Raw genomic sequence first — 21,596 nt, 5'->3', positions numbered from 1 at the left:
GCAGCCATTTACGAGAATATGCAGTAGCTTTGATCCATAGAGGAAAAAGAGGAAATCAGTCATGTTTATGGTCTTTAAGGGTTTTGTTTTGTAATACAATGTAACTTACTTTTTAATAGGTTTTATATTTCAATATATGTATTTAAAAAAGGAAATTTTTTGTCCATTTTAAAGACTGTATTTTCAGTGAATTTTAATTATATTAGTTCTGGCTTGAGTATAAGTGACAAATTGTTTCACAAAGAGATCCTTGTTATTATCTGTACTTAAATCCATGAAAAATTGGTAGCCAGAAATTAGAATATTTCAGTACTAGTTTAATTGTATCTTATGAATATGCCTGAAGCCTGTAGGAAAAAAAAGATTAATTGAGGCTTTTGGTTTTGATCTGTGAGCTAGCATATCATCTGTGAATAGTATAATTGTGGGAAATACAGCTATCTTTAAAAACCTTAATGGTGCCCCCAGGGCATCATTTACAGATCCCTTGATTGGAGTTCTGGATCTGATGGCTTTTGGCTTGTCTAGACTTCATACTTATTTTGAACGCCAAAAAACTGGGTCAGTTTTTTTTTTCTTTTCTTATTTCTGCTTTGCTTAATTTTTTCTGTCAGTCCATTGCTGGCTGTGGAACATGCTCAAGCTGACTATCTTTGCAGTGACAAAAGAGCAGTGGTTGCACTTGTGTACGTTTAAGGGTAGAGCTACACAGTAGAATAATATTTGAATGTGTTTGACTAGGAATATGTTTGAGCTGAGGGTGAGTTCCTCTAAAAATCAGAGTCTGGATGTACTTACCACCATGTGACAGGTAGATATTGTTAGCATCATCTATAGCTATTGAAAATTTAAGCTCAGTGGAAAAACTTAATTGCACTATTTACGTTTTACTGGTTTTCGGTTGTGATGACGAAAATAATTGGATCATTAACTTGCTTATTACTCTTTTCCTTGAACAATAAGCATAGAAAATAATACATTTATCATTCCTATCTTGGTTTTAACATATATGTGACATGCAGGTAAAAAAGTATGATTAAAAGTCAGAAGACCATATTTTGACAAATCTGTTTCAATTTCAGTTGCCCTAGATATGCCCAACTTCCCCAGCTGACTGAGAATAGCACTCGGAATTCTAAATTTAGGTGCTGTTATATATCTAAATTAGAGAGCCGGTGTGATGCCAGTTTGGAGCCACTCTAGTGGTAGATTACACAAATACCTTTGGGAAAATAACCAGGGCAGACAAGTAATGTTTTGTTCTGGTCTGTTTACTTTGTGTTCCTTACCAGAGAACATGAAGTACATGGGTGTACACACAAGGACTACTGGATTTCGAAGGAGTGTGAAACAGAAAAGAGTCATTGCTTGGAAAGCAAAAATACTCTGAGAAATAATATAAATGTATAAAATAATTGACAAGTCTAGACAAATAGGCTTCATTGATACCTGATAATTATGTCTACAATAAAATACAATAAGGCTTACACTGTATGGGAAGTTATAACTAACTATGATTTGCTCACATGCTGCAAGTATTGTAATTCTGTATTATTTAGAAAAGTAAAAAAAAAATGCATTACAGAATATCATATTTATTAAATTCTCAAGGGGTTTTTTATGTTTATTTAATCAAAAACTTACTAGTCTTTTTCTAAAAAACTAGTAGTCCAGAAAAAAAAACACAAAATATTTTGCCTTAATTCCTTGTGGAAAAAACCCACAAGTGTATTATTCAAGTCAAAGTTAATTCATTTTCCCTATATCCACTGCTGGTATATCCTTGTTAGAGTAGAAGGCTGTTGTCGTACTACTGTAATTTTAGAAGTAATGTGAAGGAAAAGAATAACACGACTAGTGTGACAATTCCATTGTATTTGAAAATGTATTGGACTATTCCTGTATAACACTTAGAACTGTAATACATCTTTGAATTTTGAAAAGTATTATTGCTGTCAAAGCTCAAATGCTAGACAAATGAAAACCAAAAGTATTTTGCACTGTGAAAGTAATGGTTTGTAAAGCATTAAATTCCTTGCTGTAAATTTTACTTTTAAAGAATCTTTTAACAAAAAACCCAATACTGAACTGATGTGTAAAACATAGCTAGGCAAATGCCTGTACTGATTGTGCAGTGGAAATTTGTTGTTTTCTAAAGATATTCAGCTTTCTGCATTTATCCGTATTGGTTTACTTTGGCAAACTAAAGTGGGTCAGAAATAAATCTGTAGTAGAACAGAGCAGATATTGCAATTACTCTCTAATGTCTTTGTCCATTTAGCTAAGAATGAAACTCAAGTATGGCCTGCTGAATCCAAAACACCAGAAGTTCAAGAAATCTCCCCACAGTCCCTCCCAGGTAATGAAAAGTCTGGTTTTAGACACCCTGTGGAATATCTTTGTCAAGATGTTCCACCCTGTGGAATATCTTATCAACTAAGATTAAATCCATCTTCGTGATGCTTAACCTGTAGTTAAGTGCAATAGTTGGAAAACAGGAGGATAATGTGAATGAATTGGCAGCCACAGGTGATAGATGTGGATATAAATCTGAATCTAATTTTGGAGGAAAGCTTCAGATGCTGCAATTTTTAGGCTTATAAAAACACTTAGCATTAGAACCATGTCTTTCTGGAGTGCTGGATACCTTGTAACTGACAAATGGCAAAACAAGAGTTTTCTTGTTATGCATCTTGAACTTCTGACTTTAATAAAATGTATGAAGAGGGAACCTAAGGATAAGAGCATGATTGCACAAAATGCATGAATGAGATTATGATGGAACAATCACAGTAACAAGGTGTATTTCAGAGGTGATAATGACAGCATGATGTTCCATTTGAGTTCAGTTTTGAACACATTAATCTTGACCACACTCCATGGCCTTACCGGTCCTACTTAAGTAAGTAGGAGCTCTTCATATACACAGGAAAAGAATATAAAATTGGATCCGTATTCAAGGTTATGTGTCTGTGGAATGTCTGTTTATTTGTATATTTCGAAGACTGAAGGTTTTTTTATCTGCTTGTGGCTGAATACGTATAGGTTTTTTTAAAAAGGCTGTATTCGGACGATAATTTCATAAAATGTTCAAAAACATGAAGTAAAGTTTTAAATATCTCAAGATTTACTGCTTCCATTTGCCTGGGAAACAAGTTAGCATAACATAAATAGACTGCTTTATCAAGTTGTATGAAAATCATAGCCCTATATTTTAACATTTGCAATTTGAAGGCAAAAATATTGGAGAAAACTAAGTTGCTCAGAGTTAAATGATGAAGAATGAGTTTCTCCCTCTTTATCAACCCACATTTTGGAATTGTTTAAGTAGACATATGCCTATCTTTGCTTTCTGTAGTCAGGCTTTTAACCTGTAACTGAGACTGATGTCTTGATTCTGCTGTCATTAGAGGCAATAGTTGGCTTCTAGCAGCTTCTTTGCTGAAGGGAGAGAAAGGTGACAAGACTTTAAAATGAAAATAAGATCTTGAGGACTAATTTATTCTTAACACAACACCACAAATTGTTTGGTTTTTTTTTAACGTCAATCTTTACAATGCTGTCTAATATACCTCAAGCTAGCAACACAGTGCAAGTGTTTTTGTTAATTTTACAGGGAAATTGGAGCTAACTAAAAGTTAGGAATATCAGTGCATTTGTCTATGACATGGAAGAACTAGGGCTTTTTTAAAAAAGGAGCAAGTTATTTATGTAACCAGCACATTAAGCCTAGTTTACCTGTTGCCCTGGAAAAGTCAGAGACTTTTCATTATCTCTGATTTGGCTTTTAAAACCTAAACTTTCTGCTTCCTGTATCTTCTTTTACAAAAATTTCTTCTGTTGTTTCACATCATCCCTACAATTCTGTGCAAAACAAAGGATAGTCTGTTTTCTTTTGTCCCAATTCTAGTCATGCTTTTTCTTGTTCAGCTTGCTCATCTAACTTAGCTTACAAGAGACATGCTTTATGTGAGTGTATGAACATCTGACTTCTAAAAAAACTTAAAGCATAAGGAGTTCTAAACATCTGTATTTGGTTTTGGTGGTTTTGGTGATTTTTTTTTTTCATTATTACATTTCATCAACAAGAAATGTTAGCTTTTGAAGTACTTCTGAGGTATGGGTTTGTTAGTTGTTGTCTCTGGGTCTCTTATGGGTGAATTTTCTTGATAGAGATAAATTGCTTTAATTTCTCTGAAGAACAAAATCTTCCTTCCACTGATCACAGTAACAGCAAGGAACTGACTTAGTAGAAGCTGAATTGGGTCCTAATAAGGGAGAATGTCTGGAGATTCCAGCTTTTATGGCACTGAAAAGCAGCATACTCCAAAGCAGAAAATAATATACTGGTTGTAATAATAGCAGCATCTACGTAACTATTTAGAATCTGTAAATCAGAATGTTTTCTTTGGGAAATTAAACAAGCTTTTAAATCTGTATGATTGGTTCTTATTTGAAGCATTCTCAGTAGATTGTGGAAAAAGCATGGAGAGCACGCTGGAAAAACAAAAGTAACTTCTATTTTATCTCAAAAAGAAAGTAATATTTTACTAATCTGAATGAAGACAAAAACTTAGTGCTATCTTGGTGCTGATCACTGATATTAAACATCTCTAAATACCAACAGCTAAATGTTGTGCAGCTTACTCTGTGGAAGGAACTAATGCTCTTATTACATTCAAGACCGAGACCTTACTATCTTGTGTTCCATATCAATGAGATTACTCCGTATGACTGAGATTGCCAGTTCTGTGTATTGTATGACTGACTAAAGTCTACGGGACCTCCAACAATATGGAGATGAAAAATGTGATCTTGACTTGCATACCACAGGAACTAAAAGTTATGTGAACACAGTATGATTCTTCACTGCTCTATTAAAATATCATCAGCCATCCAGTTTAGGTATATTTAATGGCTGCTTAATAAACTGCCCATCTTTTTTTCTGAAAATGTAGAAGAAGGAATGAAAGTCAAAAACCTATCATTACTAGACAAATGAAAGAGCTCGGGTATTAGAGGTGAATCTTTTATTTTCCTGACAATTTTGATATTCAAATTATTTTTTAAAATCCAGAATAGCATGGAAAATATTTGTAAATGGGCTTTATGATGTAATTGACCTTGTTTATAATGGATAGCATAGTGAGTTTGCAAATGTGAGGCTGTAAGAGAAGTGCAGCGTGTTTTTCTGATCTGAGTGTTGCTCTTTGTGACTTATATTTTCCTTTTCTGTGACAAAATAAATACAAAACATCATAGAGATTTCACATTTGAAAACAAAATAAAAAACTACTCATGATGGAGTAGAGCTGCTGTAGAAATTATTCTAATCAGGTCAGAAAAGCAGCAAGCAGGAACAGGTAGTAGGTACAGTAAAGCTCAGAGGGATTCTAAATTAAATAAAGCTTCTTTTTTCTAGCTCAGGCTGAGAAAAAACATGGACCACAGGAACTTAAGTCAACGCCTAAACCTGAATTGGTGCAAACTCAAAACATACTGGGTAACTAATTTTGCTGATTTTTGCCTCCTTTGAACATTAAATGCTTTTTTTCTCCTCCAGCAGAATTTCTCTACTACTTACTTCACCCTCTTTGTGCTAACTCCAAAGGAAATCCTAACCCACATATTATGTTTCTCTTTGTGTTTCTAGCAACTCGCACATGAAATGTAAGGCAGGATGCATCTAGAACTGTAGCTGTTATGCGTATGATTATTGCTAGCAGATTTGACTTGGTCATTCAGTTTTGTTTTTTAAAGTAGTGCTTTCTGTCTATGTCATCTGTATGACTGATATCACAGAAGATTTCCATCAGTAAAATTAAACTCAGTGATAGAACTGCTATAATTACCTGCTTGATTTTCTTCTGATGACAGATTCATTAAAGATAGCATCAATCGTGATGCAAAAGGAAAATTTCATAATTCATGTGACATGATATAATTCTATTTGTCCTAGAGGAATAAAGAGCTCTACTGATTTTTTCATAGAGTTGTCTCAGAATAAGATATTTCAGATCTAAGTAGTAGTATTGTTAGTTCCATGATTTGGAACAGCATCTACATATTTCTTGCATTCAGAATTCTAAATTCTTCAATGTTGGTTTTGTTGCCTGTATTTTAATCCCCAAGCGATGCAAAATTATGAACAGAAATTTTAAACCTGAGGTTGTATTTTTTTTTTTTTTTTAGATTTGCGTAGATTTTTCTAAAGCACAGATAGCATATATACAGGATGATGTATGGTAAAGAAAATATCATCATTTACAGGAATGAAATACAGATCTTCCCATGAAGAGGACTAGTGATTATTATGAATAAACATATTCTTACATAATCCTGTTGACTAGTTTTAATGCAATACTCTCTTCTTTGTCTTTTTTTTTTCATTTACAGCTCCAAGCAGATTTCCAGCATTCACTGAAGCTACCTGTTAGTCAAACAAATTTTCATTCTAACTTTAATCGGTTTTTTAAAGCGTAAACAACCTTGCTTGCTTTTTAGTCATACTTTTAAAGAGTAAAATATGAAGATTAATCATGATGGGTCACTGCTTAGTTTCCAATCAGGTCATCGTAGTCACTGATGCACATTCATTATCGACTTCCTGTGATTCATGGATCTGCATTATGATTAGTGAAAAAGCGATTTCATTCATATTCCACAGATATTTTTAAGTGGCAAAGTTATGTGGTTCAATTTGGGTTTTTTTTCTAGGTTGGAACTACTTTTTTCTTTTTTATGAAATATCATTGGTTTCAGGAATGAGTATTTATAAGCCAAAATATAGTTCCATAGTGTTTCTTGTAATGTTCTTAATCGAGTAAAGCCTTGATTATTTCTTTTATCATAGCTTCTAATGAAATACAGCCAGTTCCTTCTGGATTCAGAATCTCTGATGCTCCAAAAAGACCATTGACAGAACTTGGTAATCATGTTCTTTGTAAATTTGAGTAAAACTTGGTGGAAAATTATTTAATTCTTTTGTTGTTTCCAGGACTGGTAGGTTTTAATGCCTCAGCTGCAATAATATCATTCCATATGTAAAACAAGGTAGCTAGGTTTTTTTTCACAAAACTGCAATTTTCTTCTTTCATTCTAGGTCTGATTTTGCTTCACTATCACAACAAGATGCTCCAAATTAATGCTTCATTTTATAAAACAAACAAACAAAAACTCCTGAGAATGTATGGGTTAATTTTTATCTGTAGAATAATGATGGCAATTTATACTTAGCTAAAATCTGTACTCTTAGTCTTGCAATTCTCTTCAAAGTACTCCATAAGCTTCTGAGACTGACTGTATTTCTGTATTTCACAGTTGGAGTATTTTTCTAGCTAACACCAGTTCTGCAGGTTTTCATCCTGTTTGCCAAACACTTGTACATTTGGTTAAAATAGAGTCATAAGTTGTAGATGTTGTGGTTTAAATATTCATAAGCATCTACTTATTTCTAGATTCATTAGTTGCTTAGTGATGAACTTCAGGACACTTTGGAAAGGATTGATACTGAGAAAGTATGTCACTGCTTACATTTTCAAAATAGTTTTACCCGTATTAGGGTCAAAATGTTACGGACAAAATCTTCTTATGGGCAAAGAGGAAACACTCTTTCTTTCTTTTTTTTTAAACCTATATTGCATGTATGTATACACATACATTTCATGTATGTAGACATGTATAGGCACAAGTATTTACATATATGCATATGCATGTATATGTGTAGGTGTATGTGTATGCATATGTAAATAGAGCCAAGTTTACTGTTGGTGTAATGGAAATCTTAATGGTCTATTTAATTCAAGAATCATCATTAATCTAGATTTAGCTCTTACAGTAAAACTGATTATTAATGCAAAAAAAACCCCTCAATAATAGCAGTAATGTGATTAAAATATTAACTCACAAACTTCTTAGTTTCTACCCTTTTTCCTGGTATTTTTCACACCCTTCCACTACACCTCTGGACTTAAAGCGTAGCAATTGCATGCCTTTGTTGGTGATGAGTGGGTATCTTTCAGCACATTGTGAGCATCTGGAGCCTTTTGCTGGGAGGAATATGATGATTGATGATTTCTACCTACTCTCTTCTTTCATTCTTCTGCTGAGAGATACATCCTTATTAACTGCATATGGTGTCATTCATGTATGTTAGATACTCTTTCTGTGTACTTGTTACCCTTAAATGAAATTTTGCCCAGCTCAGGGTGTGCAATTTTTATAACTGGCCATCACTGAGATGTTTATAGCATGGGCTCTCCACTGCCTAGCTTTGTCGCCCCATCTCTTACTATCCCATGCCTACATTCCACTACTCCACATCCTATATCTCCCTTTCTCAAGACCTCTGTTTTCATAACAGGCCTATAATTCTTTAGACTGTGTCATTGTGTTAGTCAAAACAACTGCTTGCTCCTGCTATCTATATAAACAGGTATTACAATAGCTAACTTGTGAGTGACCTTGAAACTTTATGGGTTTATATTTCACTAAGCATTAGTCAAGAAGTTATCGTATAATAGTGTTGGTTTATTTAGATGGCATACTTTTACTTAATGCAGTCTACCAAACAATTTCCATAACCAGCTCTTACTTCTTGAAATGCATGTTTGAACCAAATTCACTAGAGCACAATTTGTTCTTTTGACGGCTCTTTTCCAGCTATGATTGAAGGGATGGGAATACAGATTTGTTTTTACTGTAGTGAAAGAAGTTTGGATAAATCCAGTTTGAGGCAGCACTGGTGAGAGAGAGAGACATTAGGTGACTGAAGAACTTGTTTGCTATAAATATAGCTTAAAGCCTGAAAATTATTAGGCACAAGAAGTATTTTTGCTTTCTGCTGGGGAACAATAACTGAATGCTATGTTTCTCTCCATGGTAAAGGTACAATGATAGCATTTGAGGCAAAGTACAGGTTTCATTTGAATATTTTTGGGGGTCTTTGCTCTCATATCTTCCATTCCTTCCGTATAGTTCCACTTAGCAAAACTGTGATTTAATTACGTGAGGGTGGGCCCAGCTGGAGCATCTGTGCTCCCCATGAATTCAGTGCTGAAGCCAAAGATGTTCTGTGGGAGGGAGGGGTGCGTGTACGGAGGAGATTTACTATGTCTGTGGTGTACTGTGATGCACTCTGTCTCTGCACTGTGCCTCTGCATGCCTTGGTCATTTGCTGCCATAAAATCACAAAGAAAGCAAAATTTAATTTCTGAAATGCAAGTGTATGCATGACCTGTGTTCTGCCCCAGCTCCCCTGAAGATTCTATTTTTTTTATCTCAATTGTACCAGAGGGAGACATCTCCTTTGTTTTGTAAACTTTCTGTGTGGTCGCTATATTTTGAATTCAAACCTTTCTGAAAAGATAGCTTTATTAGCATGCCTTCAGTGTTCTGAGACCTTTGGGTGATCTCTCATTGTTCTGGGTGTAAATGGATCAACGGGAGTTTTTTGCCAAAAGGGGTGAAACATATGGCTTTTGTTGTTATTATTAGAATAAAATAGTTCCTGTTGGAAGGGATCTACAACAATCATCTGGTCCAAATGCTGAGTCCAACTATATCAAGATAGTAACCTAGTTTGTTAGTGTGATAAGCTGGATTGAATGTAAATGGGAAAGAAGATCTAATATATGAAACAAAAGTTCTACTCGCTTTTGGGCTTATATTTATATTGCCTATGCTAGAAATGAAGCCTAGCTGTAGCTGTTTGAAAGTTTTTCTCAATCTCAAGATTTCAGGGAAGATTAATTTTAAAATTCCAGTATAAGTGCTTTTCAAAAAAAACTCATCTTGATAAAGACCAATTAAAAACATAGATGGAAATTTCCTCTTTCAAATATATTACAACATCACTGGGCATAAGTGAATGATAAATTTACTGGAAAGAATGGTACTTACTGGCCTGTACACACAGTTGACTAGAAGCTGTTTCTTAGAAGCAGGACAGTAATGCAAACCCTACACATAGTGGAAACTTGTTCATAAAAACTATTAAGTAAGAATGTCTGATTCCACCTTGATTCCATGTTTTCACTAAAGCAGGTAACTTCAACTTATCCATATTTTAAAGTGAAATAACCATAAGGGGTTTATAATAGTCTTCATTACAGCACAACATACAAAAGATGCTGTTTACTGACTTTCATGATCAGTTTGCTGACTTCATTGTATTACTCTTTTTTTATCTTTTCCCATTATAGCTCCTTTAAAAATAGTTATACATAATGTAATAGCAACCAGTTTATACAGACCTGTGCTGTGAAGATTAAATGTATTGTTTGAGTTGCAGCTGCTTCACTGTGAAGAAAAACCTCTGAAGTAATATAGTTTCAACCTGATTAGAAGACGTATGCCTAAGTCTGAATGGTGTGAAAAATAATAGAAATAAGAAACCTTTAAGCCAAACAAAAACTTGCTAGTTATGATTAAAATTAGATTTTGAGCCACTTGCAAGGAGAGTGTCTGTCTTGGTATCATACAACTTTTTCATGTTTTCTCTTAGCTACTCAGAGTCCAGCCTTGAAATCTTTGCCTTCTGCAGAAACCAGAGAGATGGAGATGGGTAATCATCACATTATTTCCATGACTTTTATCCATTATCTTAGCATCACGTAGATCTGCAAATGGTAATTTTAAGATCCGCTTTAGAATCTTGGCTACCAACACTCACAGAGAGCTGCTTTTTCACCGTTCTGGTGTCTGTGTAACTAGCTGAAAAACACATATGTTACTGCCTTAAAAACTGCTTAAAGCAGCATTGTCATATCTCATTGTTAGCTTATTTCTTTCTATGTAGATGCAGTTCTTCTTCCAGAAAATTTAATAAGACAAAATTCCTTACTGATAAGAATTCTTTGGGGCGTGTGGAACTCAAATTTCAAGGCTAGAAGACTGTATGGCAAGCCATCATCTCCTGTTGTCATGTCACTGTTGTCTCGCATCTCACTTTTAGACCATCTGCCATCCTGCTTAGCTTTCCATTAGCACCATCTGGAATTGCACAGCCTTCACTAAACTATTTGATGCTAATCCATTGTCACAAGTCTTTCAGCTTTTTAAGATCAGATTATTTTTTCAGCTTTTGAGGAAACACAACCTGTTTCTTCGGGATCCAAAACATCTGGTGCCACAGAAGTGCAACCAACCAGCTGTGGTAATGATTCCTCATAAAATTAATCCTCTTGACAGTCAGGAATTTTCAGAGAAGATGTAGTGCTTCTCATTGAATAGTTTGTTCAGTTTGACATAAATGAAGAGTAACTGCAGGTATGAAAGTTCTGTATCAAATAGAAGGTTTCTTTATGGCATTTTATATGAAATATTGAACTAGTTGTTTGGAGGTTTTTCCATATTTGGCTACAGCACGTAATTCTTAGGTTTAAAATTAAATTGGATTTATAATAAATATAAAATTTACATAGGCCTGTCTATGTCTGAGTTTTGTACGTGGAATATCCTGATTTACTGATGTACTCAGAGTCCCAAGAAATTAATGGAAATTGCATAAATTCCAACATCTTTTGAAAATGTAGCTCTTCTTTTAGCTTTTCCATATAAACATAGATATAATTCTAAGTGCACAGATTTAAAAACTGGCACTATAAAAGCATGTTATTGAAGCTTCAGACAGTGGCTAGTTTGTCCTCAGAAAATTTCTATGATGTTTTTCTCTTATTTTATAGTTGATTTTGTAATAACTAGATATTTTTCCTGGGCCACTGATGGTTATCCAAAAGTAAAAAAATAAATAAAAGTAAAATAATAAGATGAGAGCCAGTTGGAAAGATATCACTTCATTAGCATGGCAATAAGGTAATGCCTCATGAAGTAAATCCATTAGTAAAGGTGAGATTGACCGCAACTCTCAGCCTTTCACATGTCTGGCGAAAGGCAGTTTATGTGTTTCATTTGGTGCATCTCCTGCTTTGTCATCCTTTTTTCCTTCTCCAGTTTCAGCACTGGCATATCCTCCTTCTTGATCCTTGGAATTCTAGACAGAATTCCACACAGTCTCATTTTGCTAATTTTTATTCATAATTTGATCTCCTTTTTTTGAATAGCCTTCTGTTTTTCCTTTTTAATTCTATAGTTCCACTTCATTTTGTATGATGCTTCTACCAGTTGGGTCATTAGTTGCATTATGTGTCTGTGCAGTAATGCATGTTATTGGAAATTGTTTTCAAGTCATACTTAATTGTTTATTATACACTTCAGAGTCTACCTTTCTGCAGAACGTAATGTGTTAAATATTATGTAGAAATTTCTTCAGCTCATGAAAGAATATGATGCTGTTGCATGGTGATTCTTGTCACTTCAAAACAATGCAGCATGATTTTTGTTTTTATTTTCCAGCTTCACATGACTTTCATCATGTTACTTCTACTGCCCTAACTTTTACAGCTTCAGAAATACCAGACACTGGTAAATTATAGTAATATTATTTTGCAAACATACCCTTTTGTTTGTTTGGTTGGTGCTCAGAAGTTTATTACTGCTTCCCTGTTGATGATTTCTAACAGTTATTCCATAGTGCTTGCATTGTGTCCTGCCCTATATGTTACTTTTTCAATTCCTATAACAGCATGGTCATTTCTGGGATTAGACACAAGACAGATTTAAAGCAAGGCTGCAGCTAGCTTACATAATGAGAATAATGACCTATCAATCAAATGGGTGTGTAAGGAAAATATTTAATTTTGCAAGCCATAAGACTTTTACACTCTTAATGATAAGATTGTTCTCTTTCTGTCTGTTTTTCAGTGTCTATATACATTTGCTGTGGGTTTCTTTTCCCTGTGTGTTGTCTTAAAATAAAAAAAGAAATAACTCACAGGACAGACCTTTCCAACTAAGCCATAGTTTGTCTTACATCTTTAGGGATAGATTCGTCTTTTACTATAGCCTTGATATGTGAGGATGTTTAATTTTTGCAAGAATTTCTTGAATATTTATGTGCATGAGAGGTGAGAGCAATGGGGAAGGGGTAGGAGGAGATTGAGGGGGAAGGAAATCAGTTCATTGCCCAAAGCTTTACGCTGAACAATGTAACTATAGTAACTATAGTTTATTAAGTGCTCTGCTGTATAACCTACTGGTTCTTGGCATCCAAATACATTTTTCAAGAGTTGAGTTTTGCTGCACTGTTCTATAAGGTATCCTTCTCCCAGGCAATCATTTTAAATCATTAGTTCATTCTGTTTGGTGGGATACCTCAGACCAAATCTGACTGAAAAAAAATTGGCTGAAATTGAGGAACTGCATAGAGCTAAGTGACATAGCAAACTGGTACTGAGGGGTTTTATCTCCTGAAATCACATTTTTTTCCCAAATTTGCTGAAGAATTCTTAACTTCATTGTAAGATGACAGAGTTGTTTTTTCAGGTGCTATCTAAAGTGAGTGCATGTAAAATTATATTGTTTTTCAGACTCTCTATGAACATTTGCACACTTGGGAAAACTAGAAAAACATCTTCAGCTAAGTAATTAGTGAGGGTATTTTAGAAACTTAAAAAAATTCATTTTCATTTTTTAAATAAATAAACAAATAAAAAACAGTCTGCAGAGCAGTGGAAGGTAAAATTTCTCTCCTGTAACTCTTCCTTCTTAATTTACTTACATGAAACTATTTCTCAGGTGTATTTATATCTCTCTTTCTGCAGCTGGAGGTACTGCTGAGTGGGAAATATCCATGCCAATAAGCACTACAGAACCCCAGTTGTTAGAAACAATGCTGGGTAAAGTTGATAAGATTGCTTTATTTGCTTGTAAAGATTTTCTTTTAATTTTTATCCTTGCTGCTACTTTTGGCAGTTTTGCACTGCTTTAGTTGTCACCGTCCTAGTAATTCATACCACGCATTGCTGCCATTAGCTATATTCTCATCTGCACTCATCATTTGTCTTTATAGATGGTGGACTGGGGAGCATAGAAGTGGGTTCCATTTAGCTGATTTGGTTTGGTTTTCTCATTACTGAGGTTCCCAGCTGTGGGCTTGCCATTCTTAGCTTTGATTTTTTTCCTTTCCACAGAACTTGACTGTGAGAGTGTATTAAGCACTGAACGTGTATTTCTGTGCAATATTTCTGTGGAAAGGTTGTTTTGACTAGCTTTATATTGGCTGGTGCATTGACTGTTTTCTGGATTAAAAGGTGTTTTCTTACTACCAGCAGTTCTTTATGTGCTAAGATTCTTAAATAGTAATAATTCTCATCAGTATTAATAACTGGATCATATGGTTTCCACATGGACTTCCACATCAGCCTAACAGTTCATGAGATACAATAATGCATAGCTGATTTGCAAGCAAATTCCATTTGCTTCCATCTTAACAATGCAACATTCATCTGCTGAATCCCGTGCTATCCATAGCAGGTCTGAGGCAATCAAGCCTTTTAACACAATATTATCTTTTCAGATTTAGGTGAAAAGAAGCCTCTTTCTTCAAGATCCACAACACCTGGCATGCCAGAAATGCCACCAATCTCAGCTGGTAATGATATCCCTCTTCATTGTAGTTTTCCTGACATCTAGGCACTCTCAAAAGACACAGAAATGCTTTGCTAAATCAAGGATTTATTCTGACTTGCTCTATCTAAAAGTGTAACTAGAGAGTGAGAAAGAGTTATCAGTTGTATCTGCTGGAAAGTTTGAGAAATTTGGAATGAGATCTTGGACTATAAGGTAATTTTTTTGTTACGTTTGTAACTGATTAGTTAGATTGTCCTGTGGGAATGTCCATAATTCTGTGAAGGATAGTATATATGTGGAGGCCTGTTAGTAAGACTGGTTAAATAAGCGCTAACTTTGGTCCTTTTTTATGTTGGAAGAAAAAGCTTCCCCATAGGTGGGAAGTAGCTTTAGCTGCTGTTCTAAAGAATGCCTTGTGAGTTCTTCACCATGGTAAAATGCAATATACTAATTTGGTTAGTGAATCACTGAGTTGCTAGAAAAGGTTCAGGTAGAAGGACTTGAATGGAAGAGTTTCAATTTCCAACGGCTGGCAATATAAAACAAATCCAGAGAAATCACTAGGGGCCTTTTCCTTATAGCCACCAATTTATTGATCCTTGTGTGTGTTTGAAAACTGTCACCAGCATTCTTGCTTCCCTTTAATCTTGAGTAAGCCCCTTACATACCAAAGATGCAGAATGCAAATGAGTATTTATAGACTAGATTCTACACTGCTTTATGTGGAGTTTTTCTGTAAAAAAATAGGGTAAGAGAGTATGATGAAGACATTTCAGTGTCAGATTTTAAATTCTGAATACAGAGATGAATCTCTTGGCTCCCATGATCAGTCTGCAATGACTGTTTTGTCTGCATCTACCAAGGAAATGTAAGGAATTGCTTGGTGCAACAGACACTTAGCCATTTTTCCTTTTAGTTGAAGGAAAGCCATTTAGCTGAAGGAGAGCCATTTAGCAACTGTGTTTCTAGGAGTATTGTGTTAGTTTCAACCACAAGACACTTGACATCTAACTTGGTCACTGAGTCACGAGATATTGCCCGGAAAAGGGATTTATGGTCCTAAATGCAAACATTTGGGGTGTTGTGAACCAGTGTTGCTTGTCATCCTGTGGCAAGATTACGTAAATACCTCAAGATCATTTCCATGTCTGACCGTAGCAACCCAGAGACCAGACCTGGAGACCACCTTATCCACTTCACTGGAAACCACGAGGACTGTGAAGGGTAAATAGCCCGTGATTCCCTTCCTACGCTGATTACTTTGGCAGCACATCTCTCTGCTGTGACATGGCAGCCTTCCTAAGAAGGGCCATGTCTCCTCATTTATACTTCAATCTTTATACCATCCATGCAACAACAGCCTGTCTGAGGTCCTGAAAGTGGTTTTTGTGTTTGATCTTAGCTACTCGGAAACCAAGGCGGAAATCTACCACTCCTTCCTCCCTGGCAACCCAGCAAACCGTGATGGGTAACTAGCGGAAATTCTTTTTTTCATTTCCTCCTACCTCACTCACTCCCCATCACGCCTCCCACCTCAAACCACCTGGCATCTTTGTCATCCTTCATGGAAAGTATGAAGACGTGGTGCAGCTTGGCTTGCCAATGCATTCACCGCACTTATTCTGCAATTCTATTGTTTGGTTCCATGCTTTTTCCATTGTTGACAAGCATTTTCTGCAGGGACTGAATGACAGCTTGCATAGAGAACTCAATGTCACACCGTGCTGGGAATATAAAACAAATCCAGAGAAATCACTAGGGGCCTTTTCCTTATAGCTACCGATATATTGATCCTTGTATGTGTTTGAAAACTGCCACCAGCACTCTTGCTTCCCTTTCATCTGGAGTAAGCCCCTCACGTACCAAAGATGTAGAGTGCAAATGAGTATTTATAGACTAGATTCTACACTGCTTTATGTGCAGTTTATCTATGCAAAATTTGGGTAATACAATGGGAGGATGGGTTGTACAAGGGTGAAAAAGGAGCTGGAATTCTATAGAAAAATTTCCTTTGGACATTTTTTTGCATCAATGCCTCTTCAAAGTCATTGCACTTTATTAGAACAAGGGACTAAGATTTCTGACTTCTAGAATGAAGCCTTTGGGAGATAGTAGGGAAAAGTGAAATCAGATTTTAAGTTCTGAATACAGAGATGAATATTTTGGCTCCCATCATCAGTCTGCAATGACTGTTTTATCTGCATCTACCAAGGAAATGTAAGGAGTTGTTTGGTGAAACAGACACTTAGCCATTTTTCCTTTTAGTTGAAGGAAAGCCTTTTAGCTGAAGGAGAGCCATTTAGCAACTGTGTTTCTAGGAGTATTGTGTTAGTTTCAACTACAGACTACAATATGGTTGACATCTAACTTGGTCACTGAGTCACGAGATAATGCCAGGAAAAGGGATGTATGGTCCTAAATGCAAACATTTGGGGTGTTGTGAACCAGTGCTGCTTGTAGTGCTGTGGCAAGATTATGTAAATACCTCAAGATCATTTCCATGTCTGACAGTAGCAACCCAGAGACCAGACCTGGACTCCACCTTATCCGCTTCACTGGAAACCACGAGGACTGTGAAGGGTAAATAGCCCGTGATTCCCTTCTTACGTTGATTACTTTGGCAGTGCCTTTCTCTGCAATGATGAGCCTGTTCAGAAGTTTTGATGTCCTGAAAAGTGGGTCAATGATGTGGCTGATGACTTAGGTCTCCTTATTAGAAATTGCTCCATTTGTAAGCTTTCTGTTGCCTTTTTGGGGGGTTCGATTTCTAGGTTTACTCTATTACCTTGGGCTATCTCTGCCAGCTGAAAGATAGCTCTATGCTGCTATGGGAAGTGCTGCTGTGACATGGCAGCCTTCCTAAGAAGGGCCATGTCTCCTCGTTTATACTTCAGTCTTGATACCACCCATGCAACAACAGCCTGTCTGAGGTCCTGAAAGTGGTTTTTGTGTTTGATCTTAGCTACTCGGAAACCAAGGCGGAAATCTACCACTCCTTCCTCCCTGGCAACCCAGCAAACCGTGATGGGTAACTAGCGGAAATTCTTTTTTTCATTTCCTCCTACCTCACTCACTCCCCATCACGCCTCCCACCTCAAACCACCTGGCATCTTTGTCATCTTTCATGGAAAGTATGAAGACGTGGTGCAGCTTGGCTTGCCAATGCATTCACCGCACTTATTCTGCAATTCTATTGTTTGGTTCCATGCTTTTTCCATTGTTGACAAGCATTTTCTGCAGGGACTGAATGACAGCTTGCATAGAGAACTCATTGTCACACCGTGCTGGGAATATAAAACAAATCCAGAGAAATCACTAGGGGCCTTTTCCTTATAGCTACCGATATATTGATCCTTGTATGTGTTTGAAAACTGCCACCAGCACTCTTGCTTCCCTTTCATCTGGAGTAAGCCCCTCACGTACCAAAGATGTAGAGTGCAAATGAGTATTTATAGACTAGATTCTACACTGCTTTATGTGCAGTTTATCTATGCAAAATTTGGGTAATACAATGGGAGGATGGGTTGTACAAGGGTGAAAAAGGAGCTGGAATTCTATAGAAAAATTTCCTTTGGACATTTTTTTGCATCAATGCCTCTTCAAAGTCATTGCACTTTATTAGAACAAGGGACTAAGATTTCTGACTTCTAGAATGAAGCCTTTGGGAGATAGTAGGGAAAAGTGAAATCAGATTTTAAGTTCTGAATACAGAGATGAATATTTTGGCTCCCATCATCAGTCTGCAATGACTGTTTTATCTGCATCTACCAAGGAAATGTAAGGAGTTGTTTGGTGAAACAGACACTTAGCCATTTTTCCTTTTAGTTGAAGGAAAGCCTTTTAGCTGAAGGAGAGCCATTTAGCAACTGTGTTTCTAGGAGTATTGTGTTAGTTTCAACTACAGACTACAATATGGTTGACATCTAACTTGGTCACTGAGTCACGAGATAATGCCAGGAAAAGGGATGTATGGTCCTAAATGCAAACATTTGGGGTGTTGTGAACCAGTGCTGCTTGTAGTGCTGTGGCAAGATTATGTAAATACCTCAAGATCATTTCCATGTCTGACAGTAGCAACCCAGAGACCAGACCTGGACTCCACCTTATCCGCTTCACTGGAAACCACGAGGACTGTGAAGGGTAAATAGCCCGTGATTCCCTTCTTACGTTGATTACTTTGGCAGTGCCTTTCTCTGCAATGATGAGCCTGTTCAGAAGTTTTGATGTCCTGAAAAGTGGGTCAATGATGTGGCTGATGACTTAGGTCTCCTTATTAGAAATTGCTCCATTTGTAAGCTTTCTGTTGCCTTTTTGGGGGGTTCGATTTCTAGGTTTACTCTATTACCTTGGGCTATCTCTGCCAGCTGAAAGATAGCTCTATGCTGCTATGGGAAGTGCTGCTGTGACATGGCAGCCTTCCTAAGAAGGGCCATGTCTCCTCGTTTATACTTCAGTCTTGATACCACCCATGCAACAACAGCCTGTCTGAGGTCCTGAAAGTGGTTTTTGTGTTTGATCTTAGCTACTCGGAAACCAAGGCGGAAATCTACCACTCCTTCCTCCCTGGCAACCCAGCAAACCGTGATGGGTAACTAGCGGAAATTCTTTTTTTCATTTCCTCCTACCTCACTCACTCCCCATCACGCCTCCCACCTCAAACCACCTGGCATCTTTGTCATCTTTCATGGAAAGTATGAAGACGTGGTGCAGCTTGGCTTGCCAATGCATTCACCGCACTTATTCTGCAATTCTATTGTTTGGTTCCATGCTTTTTCCATTGTTGACAAGCATTTTCTGCAGGGACTGAATGACAGCTTGCATAGAGAACTCATTGTCACACCGTGCTGGGAATATAAACTAATCCAGAGAAATCACTAGGGGCCTTTTCCTTATAGCTGCCAATATATTGATCCTTGTATGTTTTTGAAAACCGCCACCAGCATTCTTGCTTCCCTTTCATCTGGAGTAAGCCCCTCACGTACCAAAGATGTAGAGTGCAAATGAGTATTTATAGACTAGATTCTACACTGCTTTATGTGTGCTTGGGGAGTTTATCTGTGCAAAACTAGGGTCAGAGAGTATGATGAAGACATTTCAGTGAAGTTACTTCTTCTTCAGTGTACAATGGGAGGATGGGTTGTACAAGGGTGAAAAATGAGCTGGAATTCTGCAGAAAAATTTCCTTTGGTCACTTTCTTGCATCAATTCCTCTTCAAAGTCATTGCACTTTATTAGAACAAGGGACTAAGATTTCTAACTTCTAGAATGAAGCCTTTGGGAGATAGTAGGGAAAAGTGAAATCAGATTTTAAATTCTGAATACAGAGATGAATATTTTGGCTCCCATCATCAGTCTGCAATGACTGTTTTTTCTGCATCTACCAAGGAAATGTAAGGAGTTGTTTGGTGAAACAGACACTTAGCCATTTTTCCTTTTAGTTGAAGGAAAGCCATTTAGCTGAAGGAGAGCCATTTAGCAACTGTGTTTCTAGGAGTATTGTGTTAGTTTCAACTACAAGACTGCAAGACAGCTAACTTGGTCACTGAGTCACAAGATATTGCCCGGAAAAGGGATTTATGGTCCTAAATGCAAACATTTGGGGTGTTGTGAACCAGTGTTGCTTGTCATCCTGTGGCAAGATTACGTAAATACCTCAAGATCATTTCCATGTCTGACCGTAGCAACCCAGAGACCAGACCTGGAGACCACCTTATCCGCTTCACTGGAAACCACGAGGACTGTGAAGGGTAAATAGCCCGTGATTCCCTTCTTACATTGATTACTTTGGCAGTGCCTTTCTCTGCAATGATGAGCCTGTTCAGAAGTTTTGATGTCCTGAAAAGTGGGTCAATGATGTGGCTGATCACTTATGTTTCCTTATTAGAAATTGCTCCATTTGTAAGCTTTCTGTTGCCTTTTTGGGGGGTTCCATTTCTAGGTTTACTCTATTACCTTGGGCTATCCATGCCAGCTGAAAGATAGCTTTATGCTGCTATGGGAAGTGCTGCTGTGACATGGCAGCCTTCCTAAGAAGGGCCATGTCTCCTCGTTTATACTTCAATCTTGATACCACCCATGCAACAACAGCCTGTCTGAGGTTCTGAACGTGGTTTTTGTGTTTGATCTTAGCTACTCGGAAACCAAGGCGGAAATCTACCACTCCTTCCTCCCTGGCAACCCAGCAAACCGTGATGGGTAACTAGCGGAAATTCTTTTTTTCATTTCCTCCTATCTCATTCACTCCCCATTACGCCTCCCACCTCAAACCACCTGGCATCTTTGTCATCTTTCATGGAAAGTATGAAGACTTGGTGCAGCTTGGCTTGCCAGTGCATTCACCGCACTTATTCTGCAATTCTATTGTTTGGTTCCATGCTTTTTCCATTGTTGACAAGCATTTTCTGCAGGGACTGAATGACAGCTTGCATAGAGAACTCATTGTCACACCGTGCTGGGAATATAAAACAAATCCAGAGAAATCACTAGGGGCCTTTTCCTTATAGCTACCAATATATTGATCCTTGTATGTTTTTGAAAACCGCCACCAGCATTCTTGCTTCCCTTTCATCTGGAGTAAGCCCCTCATGTACCAAAGATGTAGAGTGCAAATGAGTATTTATAGACTAGATTCTACACTGCTTTATGTGTTCCTTTGTGTAGTTTATCTGTGCAAAATTAGGGTCAGAGAGTATGATAAAGACATTTCAGTGAAGTTACTTCTTCTTCAGTGTACAATGGGAGGATGGGTTGTACAAGGGTGAAAAATGAGCTGGAATTCTGCAGAAAAATTTCCTTTGGTCACTTTCTTGCATCAATTCCTCTTCAAAGCCATTGCACTTTATTAGAACAAGGGACTAAGATTTCTGACTTCTAGAATGAAGCCTTTGGGAAAATTGAAATCAGATCTTAAATTCTGAATACAGAGATGAATATTTTGGCTCCCATCATCTGTCTGCAATGAATGTTTTGTCTGCATCTACCAAGGAAATGTAAGGAATTGCTTGGTGCAACAGACACTTAGCCATTTTTCCATTTAGTTGAAGGAAAGCCATTTAGCTGAAGGAGAGCCATTTAGCAACTGTGTTTCTAGGAGTATTGTGTTAGTTTCAACTACAGACTGCAAGATG

The 21,596-nt window shown here is 36.9% G+C and overlaps 1 protein-coding gene across 1 annotated transcript in view; it reads left to right on the top strand.

Moving 5' to 3' along the window:
• Positions 1-21,596, top strand: part of ABI3BP (ABI family member 3 binding protein) — a 160,674-nt gene that overhangs the window by 57,753 nt on the left and 81,325 nt on the right. Inside the window, exons 10-25 of the mRNA XM_069868349.1 lie at positions 2,282-2,359; positions 5,423-5,503; positions 6,854-6,928; positions 10,505-10,564; positions 11,081-11,155; positions 12,355-12,423; positions 13,662-13,736; positions 14,417-14,491; positions 15,628-15,693; positions 15,872-15,937; positions 16,981-17,049; positions 17,432-17,497; positions 18,541-18,609; positions 18,992-19,057; positions 20,151-20,216; positions 20,599-20,664. Of these exons, the coding sequence (XP_069724450.1) occupies positions 2,282-2,359; positions 5,423-5,503; positions 6,854-6,928; positions 10,505-10,564; positions 11,081-11,155; positions 12,355-12,423; positions 13,662-13,736; positions 14,417-14,491; positions 15,628-15,693; positions 15,872-15,937; positions 16,981-17,049; positions 17,432-17,497; positions 18,541-18,609; positions 18,992-19,057; positions 20,151-20,216; positions 20,599-20,664 (1,122 nt within the window). The remainder of the gene's footprint in view (positions 1-2,281; positions 2,360-5,422; positions 5,504-6,853; positions 6,929-10,504; positions 10,565-11,080; positions 11,156-12,354; positions 12,424-13,661; positions 13,737-14,416; positions 14,492-15,627; positions 15,694-15,871; positions 15,938-16,980; positions 17,050-17,431; positions 17,498-18,540; positions 18,610-18,991; positions 19,058-20,150; positions 20,217-20,598; positions 20,665-21,596) is intronic.

This window comes from Phaenicophaeus curvirostris, chromosome 1, assembly GCF_032191515.1.
Source record: "Phaenicophaeus curvirostris isolate KB17595 chromosome 1, BPBGC_Pcur_1.0, whole genome shotgun sequence".
Classification (NCBI taxonomy): Eukaryota; Metazoa; Chordata; class Aves; order Cuculiformes; family Cuculidae; genus Phaenicophaeus; species Phaenicophaeus curvirostris.
The sequence above is the reverse complement of the archived record's forward strand: the minus strand, read 5'-3'. Positions and strand labels throughout refer to the sequence as shown.